We start from the raw sequence: 20,286 nt of genomic DNA, 5'->3' as shown, positions 1-20,286 counted from the left end.
TAAAGCATTGCTGAACCATTGAGGTCTGTCTCCATTTCTCTTTCTTTTTGTATTCTCTTTCATTTGCTTTCAACAGATGCTCATTTTTTTATTTCTGCTTGGGAAATTTTATTTTCTCCTGAGGATTTTTAAACTAAGCTGAAAGGAAAAGGGCAAAAGGGACCTTTACAGGGTGAAGGAAATGTTCTTAAAATGGACTATGGTGATGGCTACACAACTCTATAAATTTAATAAAATCATAGAACACTTAAAAGGAGTGAACTTTGGGCTGGGGGTGTACTTCAGTAACAGAGTGCTTGCCTAACAAGTGCAAAGTTCAGGGCTCAATTCCTAGCACCACAAAAACAAACCAAAAGAAAAAAAAGAGTGAATTTTATATGTAAATCACATCTGATAATGTGGGAGTTAAGTGTACTGAGGTAATGCTAATGGACTATGCAGGTAAATTCTCCCTCCTGGGGAGAGAATAAAAGTACCATGCTGTTAGCACTAGAAGAAGTTCCTTTGCTGCTTTGTCTCTAAGGAAGAGAGGGTTCCTTTCCTGCTGAATCCCAGTTGGACGCCACAGCACAGAAGCCAAAGGGATAGGTAGCCAGGGAAGCTAGCATCTGGAGGGGAAGGAAGGAAGCAGAATCTGGAAGACTGGAAGAGGAAGAATACCTACAGGAGATCTTAAAGGATGAAAAGAATAAGCCAGTTGAGAGAACGGCAGATGAAAGAATTGGGAAATGACAAAGGACCACCTTTTGGGAAACTGGGCATGAGAAGAGAAACCACAATCACTTCAAAACAGCAAATGTGAAAAGTCCATGTTAGGAACTCCAGATTGTAGGACTGGCCCCAGACCTACTAAGAAATGCTGGCAGTAGGACCCAGTATGTGCATCTTAACAAGCCACCTGCTCCCATCCTGATAATTTTTATACTCATTAAAATGTGAGAACCACTGAACTAGACCCTAATTAAGGCCTTATGTGTTATGCTCCAATGATCACATTTTACCTCAAAGGCAATAAGAAGCTATGGACAAATTTTTAATTTGAGAAACAAGGTAAAAGTGGATTGCTCTGGGGCACAGCAAGAACCTAGAGCTCCCTCAAGAACCCAGGAGTGTTTGCATACTTGTCACCTCCCTTTACCCTTCAGCTTCTTATATTGGGTAACTGCTACAGTTTAAACTGTATCCAACAAAGTTCATGTTCAATTTAATCCCGGATGCAATAGTGTTGAGAGGTGGATCTATTAAGAGTGATAGATTAATGCTAATATTAAAGAAGTTATTTATTGCAAGAGTGAAATGTGACAAAAACCAGCTCAGCCTCCTCTTTCTCTTACATGCATGCATGCTCTCTCGCATGAGATGTCAGGTTAGGATGCAGCAAGATCTTTGCTGGATATAGCCCCTCAGTCTTTACTATCCCAGCCTCTAGAACTGTAAGAAACAAATCTCTGTTCATAAATTACCCAGTCTCAGAGGTTCTGTTATAGCAGCACAAAATGGACTAATAGAGTAGTTGAATATAAACATGCTTCTTACAGATCAGAGTCTCCTATTAACATATAAGTGCTACATAAAAACCCTCTAAGACTGTTTTCAGAGAAACAAGAGATTACAACACCATTTCTGTGTCAGTGGCAAATGCTATTTCCTATACATTACTGACATGACGAGTTTCCCAGCTGATAAGTACTAACACTGTTCAGTTGTAGATGGAGCTAGAATAGATGGCCCTTGAGTCTGTTTACTGTTCTCTTTTGTATTAAGTGGTTTCTCCTCTCTCTTCAGGAAAGGAAAGCCATGAGGGCTGTATATCTGTAGAATTTACCCAGCTGGAGTCCTGGGGATGAGCCCAAGAGTCAACTGCACCCATCCTACAGGCTCCACCAGTGGAGCAGGACTGTTGTGCAGGACCCTGCATGGGCCAACCTTTATCCAATGCCTGTTCCTTACACTGCTGAGAAAAACAGTGCCAAGCAGCAACATAGAGTAGCCTTAACAACCAAGTGCTAACAGCCAGCATCTGATTCTCAAGTGCCAAGCACTATGTAGACCTTTAATCCACAATAGCCCCATGAAGTAGCTTCTATTGTCTCCATTTCATAGATGAAGAAACTGAAGACAGATTAAGTAACGTATCCGAGGCTATGCAAGAAACAGCAGAGATTCAAATCCATGTCCATCTGACTCCAGAACTTGCACCACACCACTTCAAAGGATATAGCAAATAAATTTCTATTTTTCTCTCTTTTTTTAATATATACTAGTCAGTTTTTCATCATTCTGATGAAAATATCTGACAAGAACAACTTAGAGTAGGAAAAGTTTATTTAGCTCATGGTTTCAGAAGTTCATTCCATGGTCAGCCAACTCCATTGCTCTGAGCCTGAGGTGAGGCAGAACATCACGGCAGAAGAGCGTTGCCGAGGAAAACTGCACAGTTCATGGCAGCCAGGAAGCAGAGAGGGAAATCCAGGCATAAGAGACAAAATAAAAATCCCCAAGGCAGCCCACCCCACCTTAACTACTTCATCCAGTCACGCTCCACCTGCCTACAGTTATTACCCAGCATAGTGGTCCTTTCAAATTATTGATTCATCAAATGGATTAATCCACCAATTAGGTCCCAGCTCTCACAATCTAATCATTTCACTTCTGAACATTCCTGGATTATCTCACATATGAGCTTTCAGGGGACACCCCACATTCAAACCATAATAATATCTAATATTAATATGATGATAATTAATAATCAATATAAATATATCATAATAATAATAAAGTATTAAGGAAATAAGCAAGTTTAATCTATAAGACTTATAACACATCATAAACAAAATCAGAAATCTCCTACTCCAGGGGTCAGCAAACTACAAAGGACCTATGGGTATTTCAGCAGTAGGAATCATATAGTTCCAACCTCTCAACTATACCTCTGTAGTACAGAAGCAACTACAGCAACACCTAAACAAATTGGCATGGTTATGTCCCCAAAAAATTCTATTTACAAAAACAGCTAGGGTACAGGCTGCATTTGGGCTTCTTACGAAGTTTTCAGGCCCCTGACCTTGGGAAGAGGGCATAAATTTAGAGTCAGGGCTCGTGGCTTCTAACTCTGATTCTGTACCTAAGCCAACTGAGTAACCCAAACTTGTCATTTACTTTCTTTTCTAAAACATGTATTCCTGCAGATTTTCTTCTCAATTGTCTGTAAATATAAGATAAAATTGTTTTTAACACACCAAAACATTATCTGCAGATTATTCATCAAACTTATAAATAATGAACAGTGATGAGATACCTCAAAGTAAATGCATAAGGGAAAAGGAATACTTTCATGTGCTAGGTATTCTGCAAAGCATAATCTGATTTCATTCTTCATAAATCAACAGCATCAGAGAAGTTACATAATGAACCCAAGGTCAGACAACAAGGAAACTAGGACCTGAACCCAGTTGGCTGCTCCCTAAGAAGCTTGATGCTGCTCTGCACAGGAGGTGGCTGGTATTGGTCAATGAATATTTGACAGATGGCTCCGACCAGATGACATATGAAGGCTTCTGGGGATAAGATCCTTAAGTCAAGCCCCACTTTCTTCTCTTCAAGACTCTCTCACTCTCTCCTTATCTATCTTGCCTGCCTCCTCTCAAAAAGAACATGCCGCATTGAGTTTGAAAAATTATGTGAGAATCTGAGGTTTGTTGTTTTTTGTTTTGTTTAAGCTCTGAGTGGAAGGACTGTGTCGTGTATTGAAAAAGTCCAGGAATCCCAGAACTGCAGGCCGCAGTGGCTGGAAGAAGCAGGGTAGGAGCAAAGGAATGCCCAGCACATGCTCAGAAAAATGGTGACTAGTCCTACTGACCACATGAGTAGCAGGTCCAGTGGGCTCTGGCACGAACTTGAGAATCTATGTGGCGAAATGTAAGCCTCTGGAATTCCTCAAACATGTCTGACCTACTCACTGTATTTCAGTTTACAGTCTAGGAACTGAGATTGAGAAAGGGACAAGTGAAACTACTGAAATGGGATACTGTTATTTCCCTTATCATAAAAAAGGAGGGGAGGAGAAAGGAAAAACATTTCCTAAATACAGAATACATACCTCTCCCAACTGTCAAAAACAAAAACAGAGTGGGGTGGCGGGGGCTGGGGGGGGGACATCCTTAGATGCACTAGTTTAAGGCCTACCAAAATCTGGCTGGAACACACACCATAGTTATCCTGCCTAGCCACTTAACTCCCTCATGCCCAATCCTGCAGTCACATGGCCTCATGCTTCATCCATTCCAAACATGTTCCCCCTGCTATTCCCTCTGCCTGGAGAATAGGTGATCTGCTTCCTCAGTACCTGCTGAAATTTCACCCCTTCAACTCTAGATCTAATGTCACCTTCGAGATGATAGATGTTAAAGCTGAAAGGAACATTATAGTCAGATAATCAATTTCAACTCCTTCATGTTGCCCATGAGGAAACCAAGGGCCAAAAAGTTAGGGGACCCTTGATGTGACATCCCAGCTGACTGCCCCATAAAAGCTTTTCTTCTTCTCCTTGGAGCATAGGGCTTACAAATGCTCTCTAATGTCCTGTCAAAGTTGTCTATTTATGTCCACATTCCTGACCATCTTCTCAAGAGAGGTCAAAAATTACAGCTTACCCATCATAGACTAGTCAGTACTTAGTAAGCCTAGCATATACCAGGCCTTCAGTGGGTTCCAATACTCATTCTGCAAATACAACACAGGAAACCCAACTCTCTCCCTACCTTGGTAGGTCTCCCTCCCATCAGCTTCTATGTATTATCATTCAGATACCTAACAGGCCACCTCTCTATATCCCTCCACAACTTAGAATCTTTTTTTTTTTTTAATAATTTTTAGTTGTAGTTGGACACAATACCTTTATTTTATTTATTTTTTTTATGAGGTGCTGAGGATCAAACCCAGCACCTCACACATGCTAGGCTGAGCTACAACCCCAATCCCCACAACTCAGAATCTTAAAGGCACACAATATACTCCACTGTGTGGTGTGTAAGACTAAATGCCCTTCCTACCCATGATGGTGAACTTTAGGTGTCAACTTAACTGTATTAAGAGATACCCAGACAGCCAACAAAGCATTATTTCTGGGCATATCTGTAAAGTAGTTCCAGAAGTGATTGGCTTTTGAATCAGTGGACTGAGTAAGGAAGATTCACCATCATCAAGCACCACTCTATTGGCTGTGGGCCTAAACAAAACAAAAAGGCAGAGGCAATGTGAATTTGTTTTTTCCTCTCTCTTTTGGAACTGAGATATCCATCTCTTGCCGGTGGGTATCAGAACTTAAGGTTCTTCATCCCTCAAACTCCAGGACTTATACTAATGGACCCCTCATGTTGTTAGGCCTCCAGTCTCAGGCTGAGAGTTATGCCACCAGCTCCCCTGGTTCTGAGGCTTCCAGACTTGGAGTGAGCCATGCTACCAATTTTCCTGGCTCACCAGTTTGCAGTGAGCATACCGTGAGACCTTCTTAGCCTCCAACTCCCTCTTCTATCTAGCTACCTACCTACCTACCTGCCCTATCCTATGGTTCTGTCTCTCGAGAACCTTAATATACTATCCCTCCATCCTCATTTCCTCCCATCCACCCAAAGCACTGTAGGCTATCCCTCAACTTTGTACCTTATCCTGCTATTCCCTCCCTGTAAAACACTTCAAAAGCTCTCCTCATCCCTACATCACTTCTACATGGCTAACCCTATTCATCCTGTAATACCAGATTTCTAAGAAATGGCCTCCTCCAGGAAGCTATCCCTGACTCCTTCCCCCAGTGAGGTGCCTTCCTCTTTGCTCCTAAAGCATGCTGGCATCCCTCCTTTTAAGGCTGTCACCCATCTCCCTCTAGACTACAACCTAGGGCAAGAGCTCTGCTAGCCTTCCCCGCAACCAGCACAGTATTCAATATATTAAATCAGACAGAATCATTCCCACTAGTTACTAGTTACTATCAAACCCACAAATACACACAATTTATCATTTTACTAAAATATTCAATATGTAGGTCCTATGTGTGTCAGCATAATATGAGCAATACCAAGGGGACATATCCACAGATCACAGCTAAAAATACTTACTACACACACACACATACACATTCTCTCTCTCTCTCTCTCTCTCTCTCTCTCACACACACACACACACACACAAAAACAGTCGTTAACTGAAGGGCTGAAAATGTGAGATGGCATTATGAACTCCCAGGCATTCCACGCTTCAAGAGTCCCTTTAGATCTGGGGATACAGCTCAGTTGGTAGAGTGCTTGCCTTGCATGCACACAAGGCTCTGGGTTCAATTCCCAGCACCACCACCACCACCCCAAAAGAAAGAACAGATGGGATTTCAAAAGAGATTCAAGACTGAATATTTCAGCAAAATTGCCTGTTGCTTAACCTGAGCTGGAGTTGAGACTGATAGTAAATTGAGTGTTCCTTCCACTAGCCTGCATTACCAATTTATAAATACCCTTTCTTAACTTTGCTTAAATCCAAACCCTCAAAAACTAACCACCTATGCCCCCTCACTAAGAAAACTCTCATTGAACCACAGGTTTTTCTGCTTGTATCATTCCCCATCCTCTGCACCTACCCAAACCCTTCTCTTCTTCCTTAGGTGACATCATCACCATTCAAGTTTGTGGTTACACAAATAACCCAGCATTATAATTAAATGGCTCCTCTCTCCCTCCCTGTATCATTGAGCCTCAAACTGGGGTACAGGCCATGAAGCCAAGTCCTCTTCCATGTTTTCACTAAATGACCCTCAAACCCCTGGCCTCTCCTCTTCAACCCCACAGCCTTTGCTCTACCCCAGTCCTCATTATCTCCCAAGTGAACTGTTGCAACAGCCCCTAGTCCCACCTGCTGCCAACTTCACAATCTGGCTACATCAACATCACCAGGCTTATCTTTCTAAAATAAACAATCTGATCATATTGCCTGGTTAAAAACTTTCCAGATTCCCATTTTTTAGGATATATATATCCCAAAGTCCTTAGCATGGCATTAGATACTGCAGCACGCAATCTGAACCAGGCTTTCAGTTTCCAGGCTCTCCTTCCCACCATGTGGATGCTCTGCTTTCACTGCTACCAACCTCAACTTCTACCAAGGCCTGCACCTTATCCTGCTTTCTGCCTGGCACAATCCTGATCTTCTTTCAGGACCAAGTCCAATGACTTAAACCCTATTCTGACACAAAGACAGAACTAGTTGCTTTGTGTTACTGTCTTTTGCTAGACAATGCACTCAAGGACAGTAAGTCTTACTCTAGTGTGTATTTTCAGCATCTATAGACTATTGGCATCTAGGAGGTACCCAATGAACATCAGTGGAATGAAAGAATGAATCTGACTCTAAGAAAATCGTGGCAATTTTATCAAAACTTCATCCAGACAGGAGTAAGCCTATAATCTCAGCTACTCCTCAGGCTGAGGCAGAGGCAGAAAAACGGTGAGTTAAATGCCAGTATGGGCAATTTAGCCAGGCCTGCCTCAAAAAAAACAAAGCCTTCATCTAAACTTTAAAGGGAAAAAATTTCTAGATCAGAATTAGATTTTAAATATCCTGGACCAAAAAGGGAGCCATGAAGTCAGGCACAGTGGCCCATGACTATAGTCTCAGCTATTTAAAAGGCTGAGGTAAGAGGATTGTTTAAATCCAGGAGTTAGAGATTAGCCTGACAACATAGCAAGACCCTATCTCAAAAAAAGAAAAAAAGAAATAAACAAGTAAAGCAGTCCATGAAAGCATCTGTCACATAAGCAATTTCTTTCCCTCAGTGTTTCTCAACCTTTCTTCATCATCACTTCCCTAAGGAGTGTTTATATATTTATTTTCCTAATTGTACCTCCCCCTGAAATTTTAATAACATATTCTATACATAAAATTAATAAGTAGAGCTTTTATTCAGAATAGATTCAGAATAGCTAAATAAAAATTGTAAATGTCAAATTCAAAACTTTAAAGATATTAACATTTAACCTTTCAAGAATTTACTAACAATTTAAAATGTATTAAATCATATATGCAATTTGCTAATTCATGTAACTATATAACCATTTTTTTTTTTTTTAACAACAATCAAGGGCTGGGGATGTGGCTCAAGCGGTAGCGCGCTCGCCTGGCATGCGTGCAGCCCGGGTTCGATCCTCAGCACCACATACAAACAAAGATGTTGTGTCTGCCGAAAAAACTAAAAAATAAATATTAAAAAAAAAAAAAAAAAACAATCAAAACCTAACTGGACCACATCTGTAATCCCAGCAACTTGGAAGGCTGAGGCAGGAAACTTCAAGTTCAAGGCCAGCTTCAGGAACTTAGTTAGGCCCTGTCTCAAAATACAAAATAAAAGGAACTACGGATGTGGCTCAGTAGTAAAGTACTTCAGGTTCAATTCCCAATACCAATTTAAAAAATAAAATTCAAAACCTATTTTAGGGACTAGGAATGTAGCACAGTGGCAGAGCCCTAAACTAGCACACATAAGGCCCTGGATCCAATCCCCAATATCACAAAATACATACATAAATAAAGAATAAGTTAATTTAGTGAACTTTTGGTTTACATGATAAAATAATATTAAATTTAACTAGCTACTAGTTATTCATTCAAGTATGGTCAATATTATGTTTCAGCATAATATTATGTTTAATATAATTATTGTCAATACTGAAAAGAGAAAATGTTGACTATTTTATAGAATTAAATAAAATATAAACTATTTTCATTTAACCCTCAAATCTCAAGTCACACATATACACACAAAAAAAAAAAACTGAGAGCCAGGAGAATATAATGCTAAGTGAAGTAAGCCAATCCCCAAAAAACCAAATGCCGAATATTTTCTATGATACAAGGAGGCTGATTCACAGTGGGGTTGGGAGGGAGAGCATGGGAAGATTAGACAAACTGTAGATAGGGCAGAGGGGTAAAAAAAGATAGTGGAATGAGATGAACATCACTACCCTAAGTACATGTATGAAGAAGACACGAATGGTGTGAATATACTTTCTATACAAGCAGAGAGATGAAAAATTGTGCTCTATATGTGTAATATAAATTGTAATGCATTCTGCTGTCATATATAACAAATTAGAATAAAAAATTTATTTAAAAAAGAAAGGTTTTCTTTCTCCAAGTAAATAATTTCTTACTTCTCTTTTATTATGTAAATTAGGAATTCATGTCATGCAAATTAAAAATTAAAGTAAAAATTATTTTAAACAAACAAAAAAAAAGAAACTGAGGGCCAAATGTAAGCCATATCCACAATGCAACTGATGGCAGCCAACTAAAGTCACCAATTAAGATATGATCAAGCAACTGATAGAATGTCCTCTAATGATAGCCATCTGATAATTTGCCAGGAATTTGTTGTATTGACCTTGCACACATCTGTATATTTTCCATGAACTTGATGTCAATGTTGCTCATATAATACTAAGGAAAAACAGGTGAGAAAAATAAAAATGTTAAAAGGATTTTGTTGATTGAGCTTTGAAGAACCCAAAACATTATAATATCTAAGATATTTTGTCCCCTTCAAGAATCAAATTTTTTTGGGCTGGGGATGTGGCTCAAGCGGTAGCGCGCTCGCCTGGCATGCGTGCGGCCCGGGTTCGATCCTCAGCACCATATACAAACAAAGATGTTGTGTCCGCCGATAACTAAAAATAAATAAATAAATATTAAAAAAAAAAAAAAGAATCAAATTTTTGCTCCCATTGAGGATACAAGTCCTAACCTCAGTGCTCGCATTGATTTCCATATTATTAGCCTTTCTCCCAAAACATAAAGCCCCCTTCTCCATCCCCTTCAAAACACATGCGCACGCGCACACACACACACACAAAAGCATAGATTTTTAGAGCTGAGAGAAACTTAGAGTTCTCTAGCCTAACTATTTTCAGTTGAGGAAACTGAAAGAATCCTTAGAGGTTGACAGACTTGCTCAATCAAGATCACTAGTCAGAGGGCTGAGGCTGTAGCTCAGTGGTAAAGTGCTTGCCTCGCATGTGAGGCACTGGTTCACTCCTCAGCACCATATAAAAAATAAATAGTTGTAGACATGTTCATCTACAACTAAATAAATATTTAAAAAAAAAAAAAAAACACTAGTCTTGGCAGGGTCTGTCTGTCTTGTTCATTGTTATATCTCCAGGCTAGAACAGGGCTTGGCACCTAGGATAATCAGATGTCTCCACATATAAATGATTCAATGACTATGGAGCAAATTAGTCTCCATAAATGTACATATAATAATAGTGAATGACTATGGGGTAAAGAGAGCTGAGAGCCCAGTTTACCTAATTCCAAACATAATACTTTTCCAACTTTGGACTTTGTCCCTTTTTACTTCTCAAGAGTATCATATAATGGTGATAAAAACAGCATTCTTCTTAAGAGAATGAATTTCTTTTTTAAGCATTTAATTATTATCAAATGACGAAGAGAAAATGCTGACTACTTTAACAGAATTAAATAGTAACATGTAAACTTTTATCTAACCCTCAAATTTAAGTCACACACAAAAACCACTAAAGGCCAGATAGATATAAGCAAGGCAGCTTATAAATAAAATAGCTATTTTCATATTATACGCCCTGAAAATTGAAGAACAGGGTCTTACTCATGAGTATGATGAGTTCTTCAGTCCATTTACAATTAGAAATCTTTTACCAAAAAAAGTCAAGAATACTCAGTCTACAGCACCCTACTTCTTACTTGCTCACCCTGCCTTGAGCTATTTTCTAAAGTTTTTTTTACATAGGTCATATCTTTCTACCCTGAGAATCCTAAAGAGCCAAAATTGCGTCTTATTTTTCTAAGGCACCTACCAAGTTTGAGCACAGAGCAAATGACCAATAAATGCTTGGTACATTTATACTAACAGATAAAATACAATATGAGGGGCAAAAGTGGATTTGGCATTAACAATGAGTTCTGTTTGTACTTGCTATCTCCTAGGACTAGCACAGTACCTGGCATGTAATAAATAGGAATCTAATAGTTAATGAACAAATTGTTTAGCAAAAACTGAGACATTACCAAGCAACATCTTTTCTATAGTCATTCATTCATTCATTCATTCAACAAACATATACCAACTGTCTTTGTGCCAGACTCTACTGCTCTGAAACCTATTTCCCCCAACAGAGCTAGAGCACTCCCCACCAGTTCACACATTTCAACACTTTGGTTCATCTTGTAGGTAATGAGTACAGCTTGAGTTACCACATGCCTCACTATGCTAGAACAGTCCCAGGTTACACCTATTGTTCCAATCTAATTATTAACAGGGTCCTGTCTATAGAGCCATAGTCCCACCCTAAACACAGCAAATCTTTTTGGACAAGCAGCCCAGGATTCAGAAATTTCACTTCACATTTACTAACTACTCCCAGTCTTTCTTCCTTGTTTAAAATATGATTTAACTAAATGATTATATTCAGGGAGACAGTTGAGGACGAACCTGAGATAAACAATTGAGATCATACTGTGGAGAGATTTGCATGCCAGGAACATGGATATTTAATGTAATATACAATCAGGAACCAAAAAAACACTGAGGAAGAAATGAATTATGGTCAAAGAACTGTGAAAATGTAAGCAAAGTTCTGGACATCGTGCTGGCCCTCTTCTCTACCAGTTGTGCAAAGGTACTGTAATTCTGTTTTTGTTGTTAGGCCCACATTTAAAGCATAGTATCGGTTAGTTTTCAGGATTTTGCAAGCATTAAAGAGATGGACAGAAATCTTATCCCGCCTCCTCCAGGTCATCCACTATTGCATCATTTGAAACCGAACCCTTCTTAGGCAGCGACTTGTAAAATTCAAGTCAGGTAAAATGGCAGAAGCCGCGGCTGAGGGGCTTTGCAGTTCCTGCTGCTGCCGCAGGAGCCTCAACTTCAACTTCAAGAGCAAGACAGCGCTTTCTCTGGAGGTGGCAAGCGCTGAAAGGAACTGTCAGTAAATCAACAGGTCCTGCGCGCCTGCCGCAGGGCCGCAGAGTGCTCAGCCCCAGGTGCGCAGCGACAAGAAGAAGTGGCTAATCAAATAGTTGAGACCAACGAAGGCCACTGACAGTTCTTAAAGGTCCTTCACTTAAGGAAGTGTCCCGGCACCGTAGCAAAAGCAAGAAGCATCACTGCCTGGGGGGGTTAGCTCCTCCAGCAGCCCTGGCCGTTCTGGCAGATGTCCCTCGGCTCCTTTTTCCTCTGGCTGCCCTCTCTTTCCATCGAACGTAGTAAGCCCTTCAGTTCTGCCACCAGGAAACTTCCATAGAAGGCGAGATTCCCAAGTCCAGAACCCCAGAAGGCTAGTGTCAGGACTTCGGGGTCCTACTTTGGAAAGCCCGGGAGTCCACGGGAAGGCTCTGAACAGCTCCGAGCTCCAGGTCCTACGCTCCCGCTTATTCGCACCCACACGTCCCGGGGCCAAACTCGGGGTTCAACATCCCCTTGCAGGCACACCGCAAGGTCCCTCCTGTCCCGAAAGGAAGAGACTGCCAAAGCCAGATGCCCGCACCCAGCCCCCTCCCCTTCCCCTACCTCAGAGCCACAGCGGGAGCCGGCAGGTCCCCGACCCAGACCCAGGGGGCGGGACCTCAGCCACCCCAAGCGGGGCTCGCCCATCCCTCCCGCGCCCGGGTGCGGGCTCCAGGGGTAGCGCCCGCGTTGCCCGTCGCTAGTACCTCATCAGCTTCCAGCTCCACTCGGCTGCCTACAAGCGCCATGTTCCTTTCTCGGCTGCGGCCGCCCAAATACCAAGCAAGAAACTTATAAGGTACTCCACTTCTTCGCTGGGTGCTTAACCACCGGATGGTGAGAGAGGAAGGAGCAGGAGGGCGCTCCCGCCGACTCCTGGGCGGGGCGCGCACACCGGAGCGCGTGCTTTCCCCGCCCCCGGCGCTGGCGGACCAGCGGAGCATCCATTTCCCGAGCGAACGCCTGACGGCCGCCAGCTCTCCACTAGCTCCGCCCCTCACATGCATCTCCCCGCCCTCCGCATGCGGAGCAGCCAATCCGGTTCCCGCAACTCGCCTCCGTTCCCCAGCCAGTCACTCTAGTGGGCGGACTCACCCTGCGGAGAGGGCGGCGAATCTGGCCCGGCCTCTGGGAAAGTATCCCAAGGATAAGGGCAGCTTTTCCCCTGCGGAGGGCTGGCGCACGCCGGGACCCTGGAGAGTGCGGAGCTCACACTGCCAAGGTCATGGTGCCCCTGGGGCCCGTGGAAGAGTTCCTCTTGGACCTTGGTCTGGTGCCAGTGTATTTCCCTCGCTCTGTGGGCACTGCGTCTCTCCGATGGTGTCCGCAGGGGACAACCTTGGGTCACCGTATACTGAGAGGCCTCTGACACACACCTGCCCAGATACTATGTCCAGTGCATTCTCTTTTAATGGAGAAACTCTGTTTCCTTCTGTGCATGTTTGAAATTAAAAAAAAAAAAAAAAAACGGGATAGAGATTTAAATAACTTACAGCTACTCTGTCTCCCCGCACCCCCAGATTATTCTACCAGTATCCTCAATGATTCCTTTTTTAATTTCAAATCTATGTGTATAATTCGTGCTTGAAAAAGCTCCATGGGGGTAGAGATACTGTCTTCTTTAAGACCGTTCCTCAGACTTAGAACTATGCCTTGCACATAGTTCGCTGTGTTTAGAATTGATTCCTGCTTCTGACCTATAAAACAACTGAACTATTCAATTGGAAAATTAAAAGCTATATTTTTAGGGTTAGGGGGATCGGTTTTAATTGACATACAACAAAGTTCACTAAGTTAAAGGGTGTGATTCCATGACAAATGTTCACAAAACACCACTCCAATCACAAGGTAGAATATTCCAAAAAGTTCTTGGTGATGCTTTGCAGTCAATTTCCTACCCTTCCTCCCTAGCCTTTGGCAATTGATCATTCTTCTGGCACCAGCTTTCCCTTTTCGAGAATTTCATAGAAATTAAATCACACCGTATGTGATCCTTTGTGTCTAGTTTATGAAATGTTATTTAATAGTCATTCAGTAAAAATTATAAAAGTACTTAATTTAATTGAATACTTACTATATGAGAGACTATATGAAGCCCATTGCATATATTATTTCATCTAGTCTTCATAATCTCATGAAATAGGGTGCTATTATTTTACAACAGATAAGTAAAAGGAAGCTCAGAGAGTTAAGTAATTCCCTTGATTAAGTGAGGATGACAGAAGCAGAACTCCAGCAGTCTGATACTAAGGCTGGCTGGTAACCATTGCTCAGTGCTACCTCCAACCACCCTTCCTCTCTTTATCCCTGTGGTTTCAGCACAGCAGCTGCCTGCACATGTCTATTACACACAATTTCGGTGAGTCATCTTTGAATCCTTGATACTTGCTCTGTGATTTTATTGAGTCATCATGTACCTTTATACAAGAAAGATAAAAATGGTTTGTACCCCAGAAAAAAACTTGAAAAACTATGTTAGATTGAGGTTGACAATTGCACAGCACTGAATTTACTAAAAATCACTGTATATTTCCTATGGGTGACATTTGTGATTATGTAAAGTATCTCAATAAAGCTGTTTTTTAAAAGTATTTTAGTTGTATTGGACACAATTTCTTTATTTTATTTACTTTTATGTGGTGCTGAGGATTCAACCTAGTACCTCACACATGCATTGCAAGCAATCTACCACTGAACTACAACCCCAGCCCAATAAAGCTGTTTTTAAAATGAGTTAACACAGCCTTTGGGTGCTAAAGCAACTAGAGATCCCTTAATTCTAAGACCCGTGAAATTTTCTGTTACTACCCTATCCCCATTCCTGTTTATGCCTCACTTTCCAAAGCTAGATTTCCTGTCTGAATTTCCGGATTCTACTCTATTAGTCATGTCTGATGCCATTATTTAAAGTACATTGATTCTTAAATTAATATCACATATTGTTTATGTGAAATTATCTCACTGGTGACTTCTTCCTTTCCCATATGCTTTGTTATTCTGTTATGAATTTCAATTCCATGTTTTCAAGCGATGTAAAAATTTGGCTTTAATTAGTGACATGGCTCTGTTATAATGACAATCAAGTTTAATTTTTCAAAAATCTACACTTACAGCTTGAGTTTGGTGGGGGTTTTGTTGTTTCTTTTTATATCAGGGATCAAATCTGAAGCACTATATGTTGTAAAATCAGATCACTATATGAGCAACACTCATTTTAATTATAAACACTGAATGAATAAATGTCTTCTAGCGACTGGAACAACTAGTCAAGCTTGCCTTGATGTCATCTTTCTTTTCCTGTACGTGTGTAATTGTATAAGATCATGGATCACAAATTCAAAAAAATTTTTTTCAAAAACAATCAGAATGGATTTGGGGCTTTTTTGGGTTTTTTTGTTTTTTTTTTGTTGTTGTTGTTGTTGTTGTTGTTGTTGTTTGTTTTGTTTTAATTTTTGTTTTGGGATACCAGGGATTGAACTCAGGGGCACTCAACCACTGAACCACATCCCTAGCTCTATTTTGTATTTTACTAGAGACAGGGTCTCACTGAGTTGCTTAGCAACTCAACTCACTAAATTGCTGAGGATGGCTTTGAATTGGAGATCCTTCTGCCTCCGCCTCCCCAGCCTCTGGGATTACAGGCAGGAGCCACCACACCTGGCCATGGATTTGTTTTTAAAACAGAATTTCCCCTGCCAGATTTCTGGTAACATTATCCTCTGTCAAGTGAAATTATTCAGATATTCCATTTCCCTGAAGTAACTAGCATAAGGATTAAGCAAGAGTGGTGTTAAAATTGTTTCATTTTGAAACCACACATATTGGGAGCTGTTTGGGTTTCAAAATAAATATAAGGTACAATCTAATCTTTAAGATTTCTGATCCAAGTGTGATGGTGCACTCCTATAATCTTAGCCGACTCAGGAGGCTGAGGCAGGAGAATGGCAAGTTCAAAGCCAGCCTCAGCTAAGGATTCCTTTCCAATTAAGACTGGCTAATGTAACTAAATTCTGGCCAATGGAATGCATTATATTATATTTGATTTCCAGGAAGACTATCTGAAAGGAAATTATTCAATCAGGGTGAGTACCTTTTTGCCCTTTTGCTCTTCTGTGATGATTGGAGTTGCTGCTGTCTTATTTACCATGAGGTAATATCTTGAAAATAAAAGCCATAATTAAGAATCATTAAACAAAAAGACAAGAGTCAAGGTTCTTTAAGCTGGGAGTGTAGCTTAGTGATAGAGTGCTTGCTTAGTATGGATGAGGCCTTGGCTTTTGATCCCAGCACTGAAAAAAAAGAGTTCCTGAAAACTGTGGAGCTGACACACAAGTCTTTGGACTACCAACCTTCAGATTTCTATTATATGAATGATAAATCAATGACTAGGCCACTATTATATTGTGTTTTCTGTTACATGAACACAAATCTAAATCTCAATGTGTATCTAATTCAAAGTTTTATTGGATAGATGTCCCAAACACTCTCCCATTCATTCCAGCAAAATCATTTTAGGACTTCTGGTCAGTGTCAGAGCAGAACAAGTAAGTGACTTAGAGCAATTATGCAACTTCCCCCAGGTCTTCTTTCAGTTGTGCCTTCTTTTCCAGCATCTTTCCCCTCATATTGTCAGGGTCTTCTAGTGTTACCTCTGTTTACCGGTCTCGAGTCCTTACTTCCCCGATGCTGAAGTATAATACCAGAGAAGCACGCCAGGCAAGTTTAGAGTGGAAAGTTGAAACTTTATTAAAGGACAGTAGAAAAGATTTCTCCCTGGAGGAAGAAGGGGACCAAGAGGTGGAATCCATGGAAGGGGGAGGTCTTCCCTTTTTCATACCTAAGGTTTACTTTCAGATTTCCCGCATTCCTGTCGCGTGCATTCCTGTCCTTTGTTCTATTATCTTGCAGTGGTGGAATGTATGTGGGAAGGCCCAAAAGGTGGGGGACAGATGGGCGGGTAGTAACCTGGGCAGGAAGGGCGTTTGGATTAGCAACTCTTCGTTTGCTGAGAGCTGCTTCATTAACATTTCCTTGGGATGGGCTCCCGGCCTTGGGGACTTTTGAGTGCCACATAAAGACCGCCAGCTTTTCTGTTCTCACCTCTTAACATCCCTTTGAGCTGTGTTTTAAAGAACTTTGAACTTTCCTGGACTCTATATTCTCAATATGGTCTTCATTCTTGATTTTACTCCATATTAGACCCAATTTACCTAACTACACTAACGACCTATCTTTAAATCTGGCTTCACTAGTGTCCCACAAGTCCAAATATTTTCAATATTCTGAAGGATACTAGTCTCTTCTTTTTTTTTAATATTTATTTTTCGGTTTTCGGTGGACATAACATCTTTATTTTTATGTGGTGCTGAGGATTGAACCCAGCGCCCCGTGCATGCCAGGTGAGCGCGCTACTGCTTGAGCCACATCCCCAGCCCTAGTATCTTCTTTAAATGACATTCTTATTGTGTTTCATGCATAATAAGAGTAAACTGATAATTATCTTTGACTATCTTTAGCAATTATTTTTTTCATTGCTTCATTTAGGCCTAGTATTACGGCACTTCTGATTGGCACTTTGGGCTTATATCAGGTAGTTTCTAAACTAACCTAGAGAAGAGTCACAGACACAAAAGCTCTTCTTAAGACCTAAAAATAGTAGCATTTATATTTAACATCAGTTTCAACTCAACACTACTATGATTAGCTCCAAGTATCTCTAAGGCAGTGGTTCTCAAACTTGAGCAGACAAGTTAAAACACAGATTGCTGGCCACAACCCAACCACCAGAGTTCCTGATTATATAAATCTAGGGTGGATTCCCCTTGCCACTACTGCTGTTGCTGCTACTGCTAATTCAAGAATCACTTTGAGAACTACTCCTCTAAAGCATGACAAGCAATATGAGCTGTTTGGGCATAGGAACACTATCAGGCTTCCAGACACAGTCCACCTGAGAAACTAATGTGACTCCATTTTTAAAAATAAATAAATAACAGCAGGTTCTACCTCAAGGCCTGTCCTAAGGAAGGGGGCGTGACCCTTGTCCTTGGAAAAACCCACAGAGCACTCCTAAGCACATACCCACCTGGCTGAGCTGTTTGTCTGTAAATAACAGGAGAGGTCTGAGGCTCCATGTGTCCCTGACTCAGGCTAGGTGAGGACCCATAGCAACCCCCTAGCAACCTCCAATCAGCATGAGACAGGGAAAATACCTGGAATGCCAGAGGACCCCCAAGTAGTTTATGGTGGTTGATAAAATGTTGGGAAACCATGTAGTTTAGCACGTGGCCTAAACCAATCAGTTCAAACGAATCCCCCTTTTGTACTAAGCAATCACCCCTACCCAACTTGTTCCCGCCAGTGAATGTGCTAATCAATGTTAAGAGTTGTTGTTTGATTTTCCCGAGGTATGGAATGATTTGCTGTATGATGTTGTGACTCATAGAGTATCCCCCCAAAACCTATAGTCTCACTGAACAAAGGACCAGGACTCACTCCCTGGGACCGCTGCGTCGCAACGGTCGTGAATCCAGGCTCCAGCTTGCAATAAAGACTCTTGTGTGCTTGCATCGGATTCGGCTCCTAGAGGTCTATTGGGGTCCCACGAATCTGGCATAACACACCAACTAAGTGTCCACTTCAACTAAACTGGACAGGTTCTTTGGTTAATGTATTACACAGTGTGAATATTAATGTCTCCCCAAAATTAATATGCTGGAACTTCATAGTCAATGTGATAATACTAAGAGTTGGGGCCTTTTAGGAAATTATTAAGTCATGAGGGCCTTGCCCTCATTAATGAGATTGGTGCCTTTATAAAAAAAAGATTGGCTCTGCTCCATAGCTGATGCTAAGCAAAGCTGACAACCAAAGCCTGTTACAGCTCTGTGAAGAAACTGAGGCATAGAAAGGTTAAGTGACTTGCCAAAGGTCCCACAGCTTTTTTTCTTATAAGGCTAAGAAAAATCACAAACCACGTGTCAGTGAGTCAGCAAGATCTAGATCCCGGGCTGGGGATGTGGCTCAAGCGGTAGCGCGCTCACCTGGCATGCGTGCGGCCTGGGTTCGATCCCCAGCACCACATACAAACAAAGATGTTGTGTCCACCGATAACTAAAAAATAAATATTAAAAAATTCTCTCTCTCTCTCTCCTCTCTCACTCTTTAAAAAAAAAAAAAAAAAGATCTAGATCCCGATAGTACTACAGATGTGGAAGTTGTTACAGATACTGAAGAATAACTTATTAAAGAATATGAAGAAATATGGAAAGACATGGAAGAATAACTCCCCTGACAGAGGATGTTCTGATAACATTAGGAACAGAAGAGTTCCAAAAATTAAGACATGATCTTGAAATGGTACTATCTACCATTCAGTCAAAGAATGAAAGTTAAAGGAAGACCTAAAAAGGGAGAACAATGGTTGGATGAACTGCAACAAATAATGGAATCTCTTAATGCACTTTACAGTGAATTGAAAAATCAGTTTGTGACATTTTCTGAAACAAAAATCTTTAGTGAGCTGAAAACTAAAATGCTTAATAAAAAAGCATTCAAGGAGAAACTCTTGATTACTTTGGGTGAGTTTCTAGAAGACCATTTTCCTCTGCCTGATGGGAATGTTAAAAAGAAAAAGAAAAACATTCAAGAATCAACCAAACAGTTGATAACAATGCATGAAATATTAGAGATTCTTATAAATAGATTATTTGATGCTCCACATGATCCATATGTCAAAATCAGTGATTCCTTTTGGCCACCTTATATTGAGCTGGTGCTGCGTAATGGAATTGCCTTGAGACATCCAGAAGATCCAACCAGATTGAGATTAGAAGCCTTCCATCAATAAAAGGATGTTCTTTTTTCATAACAGGAAAGAATCTTTTCATCTAAGGATAATGGAAACAGGACTATTTGAATAAAAGAATATTATTTGCAAATCGAAGTAATAGCTTATCTTTCTTTTATCTTTAAGTGACATGTATTGCCATTTCTTCATTTAAAAAATGGTCCTTTCTTATTCATTCAGTGCTATGGTGCTTTAAACTGTACAAAGAAAGCAAGTAAAAAATATTGTAGATTTATAAAGCATTTACAAAGAAAGCAAGTAAAAAATATTGTAGATTTATAAAGCATATAATGCCTCATTCGATGTTCTTTGGAAAATTCTTTGTTAATTTAGGATATTCCTAATGTAATACTTTTCTTTTCAATTTTATGGCAGTATATTTTATGCATTTTAAGTTTCATTTGTATTTAGGAAT

At 40.6% G+C, this 20,286-nt stretch overlaps 2 protein-coding genes across 5 annotated transcripts in view; one reads left to right on the top strand and one right to left on the bottom strand.

The window, feature by feature from the left end:
- Ttc39b (tetratricopeptide repeat domain 39B) overlaps nucleotides 1-13,003 on the bottom strand; it is a 121,056-nt gene extending 108,053 nt beyond the window's left edge. For 2 of the 4 annotated variants that reach the window (XM_015502584.2, XM_048783939.1), the window contains exon 1: nucleotides 12,730-13,003. In XM_015502584.2, coding sequence (XP_015358070.2) covers nucleotides 12,730-12,966 — 237 coding nt within the window. In that variant the 5' untranslated portion in view covers nucleotides 12,967-13,003. The remainder of the gene's footprint in view (nucleotides 1-12,729) is intronic. The other 2 variants (XM_015502583.2, XM_048783935.1) reach the window with 2 other exon arrangements.
- Nucleotides 13,004-18,880: 5,877 nt separating this feature from the next.
- LOC107156490 (centromere protein K-like) lies at nucleotides 18,881-19,941 on the top strand. The gene is given in 4 exon segments (XM_048783887.1): nucleotides 18,881-19,018; nucleotides 19,207-19,406; nucleotides 19,409-19,435; nucleotides 19,438-19,941. Coding segments are annotated over 3 exon segments (582 nt in total). The 5' UTR covers nucleotides 18,881-19,018; nucleotides 19,207-19,285; the 3' UTR covers nucleotides 19,872-19,941.
- The last annotated feature ends 345 nt before the right edge of the window (nucleotides 19,942-20,286 follow it).

The sequence above is a fragment of the Marmota marmota genome, unplaced genomic scaffold, assembly GCF_001458135.2.
Source record: "Marmota marmota marmota unplaced genomic scaffold, marMar, whole genome shotgun sequence".
NCBI lineage: Eukaryota > Metazoa > Chordata > Mammalia > Rodentia > Sciuridae > Marmota > Marmota marmota.
The sequence above is the reverse complement of the archived record's forward strand: the minus strand, read 5'-3'. Positions and strand labels throughout refer to the sequence as shown.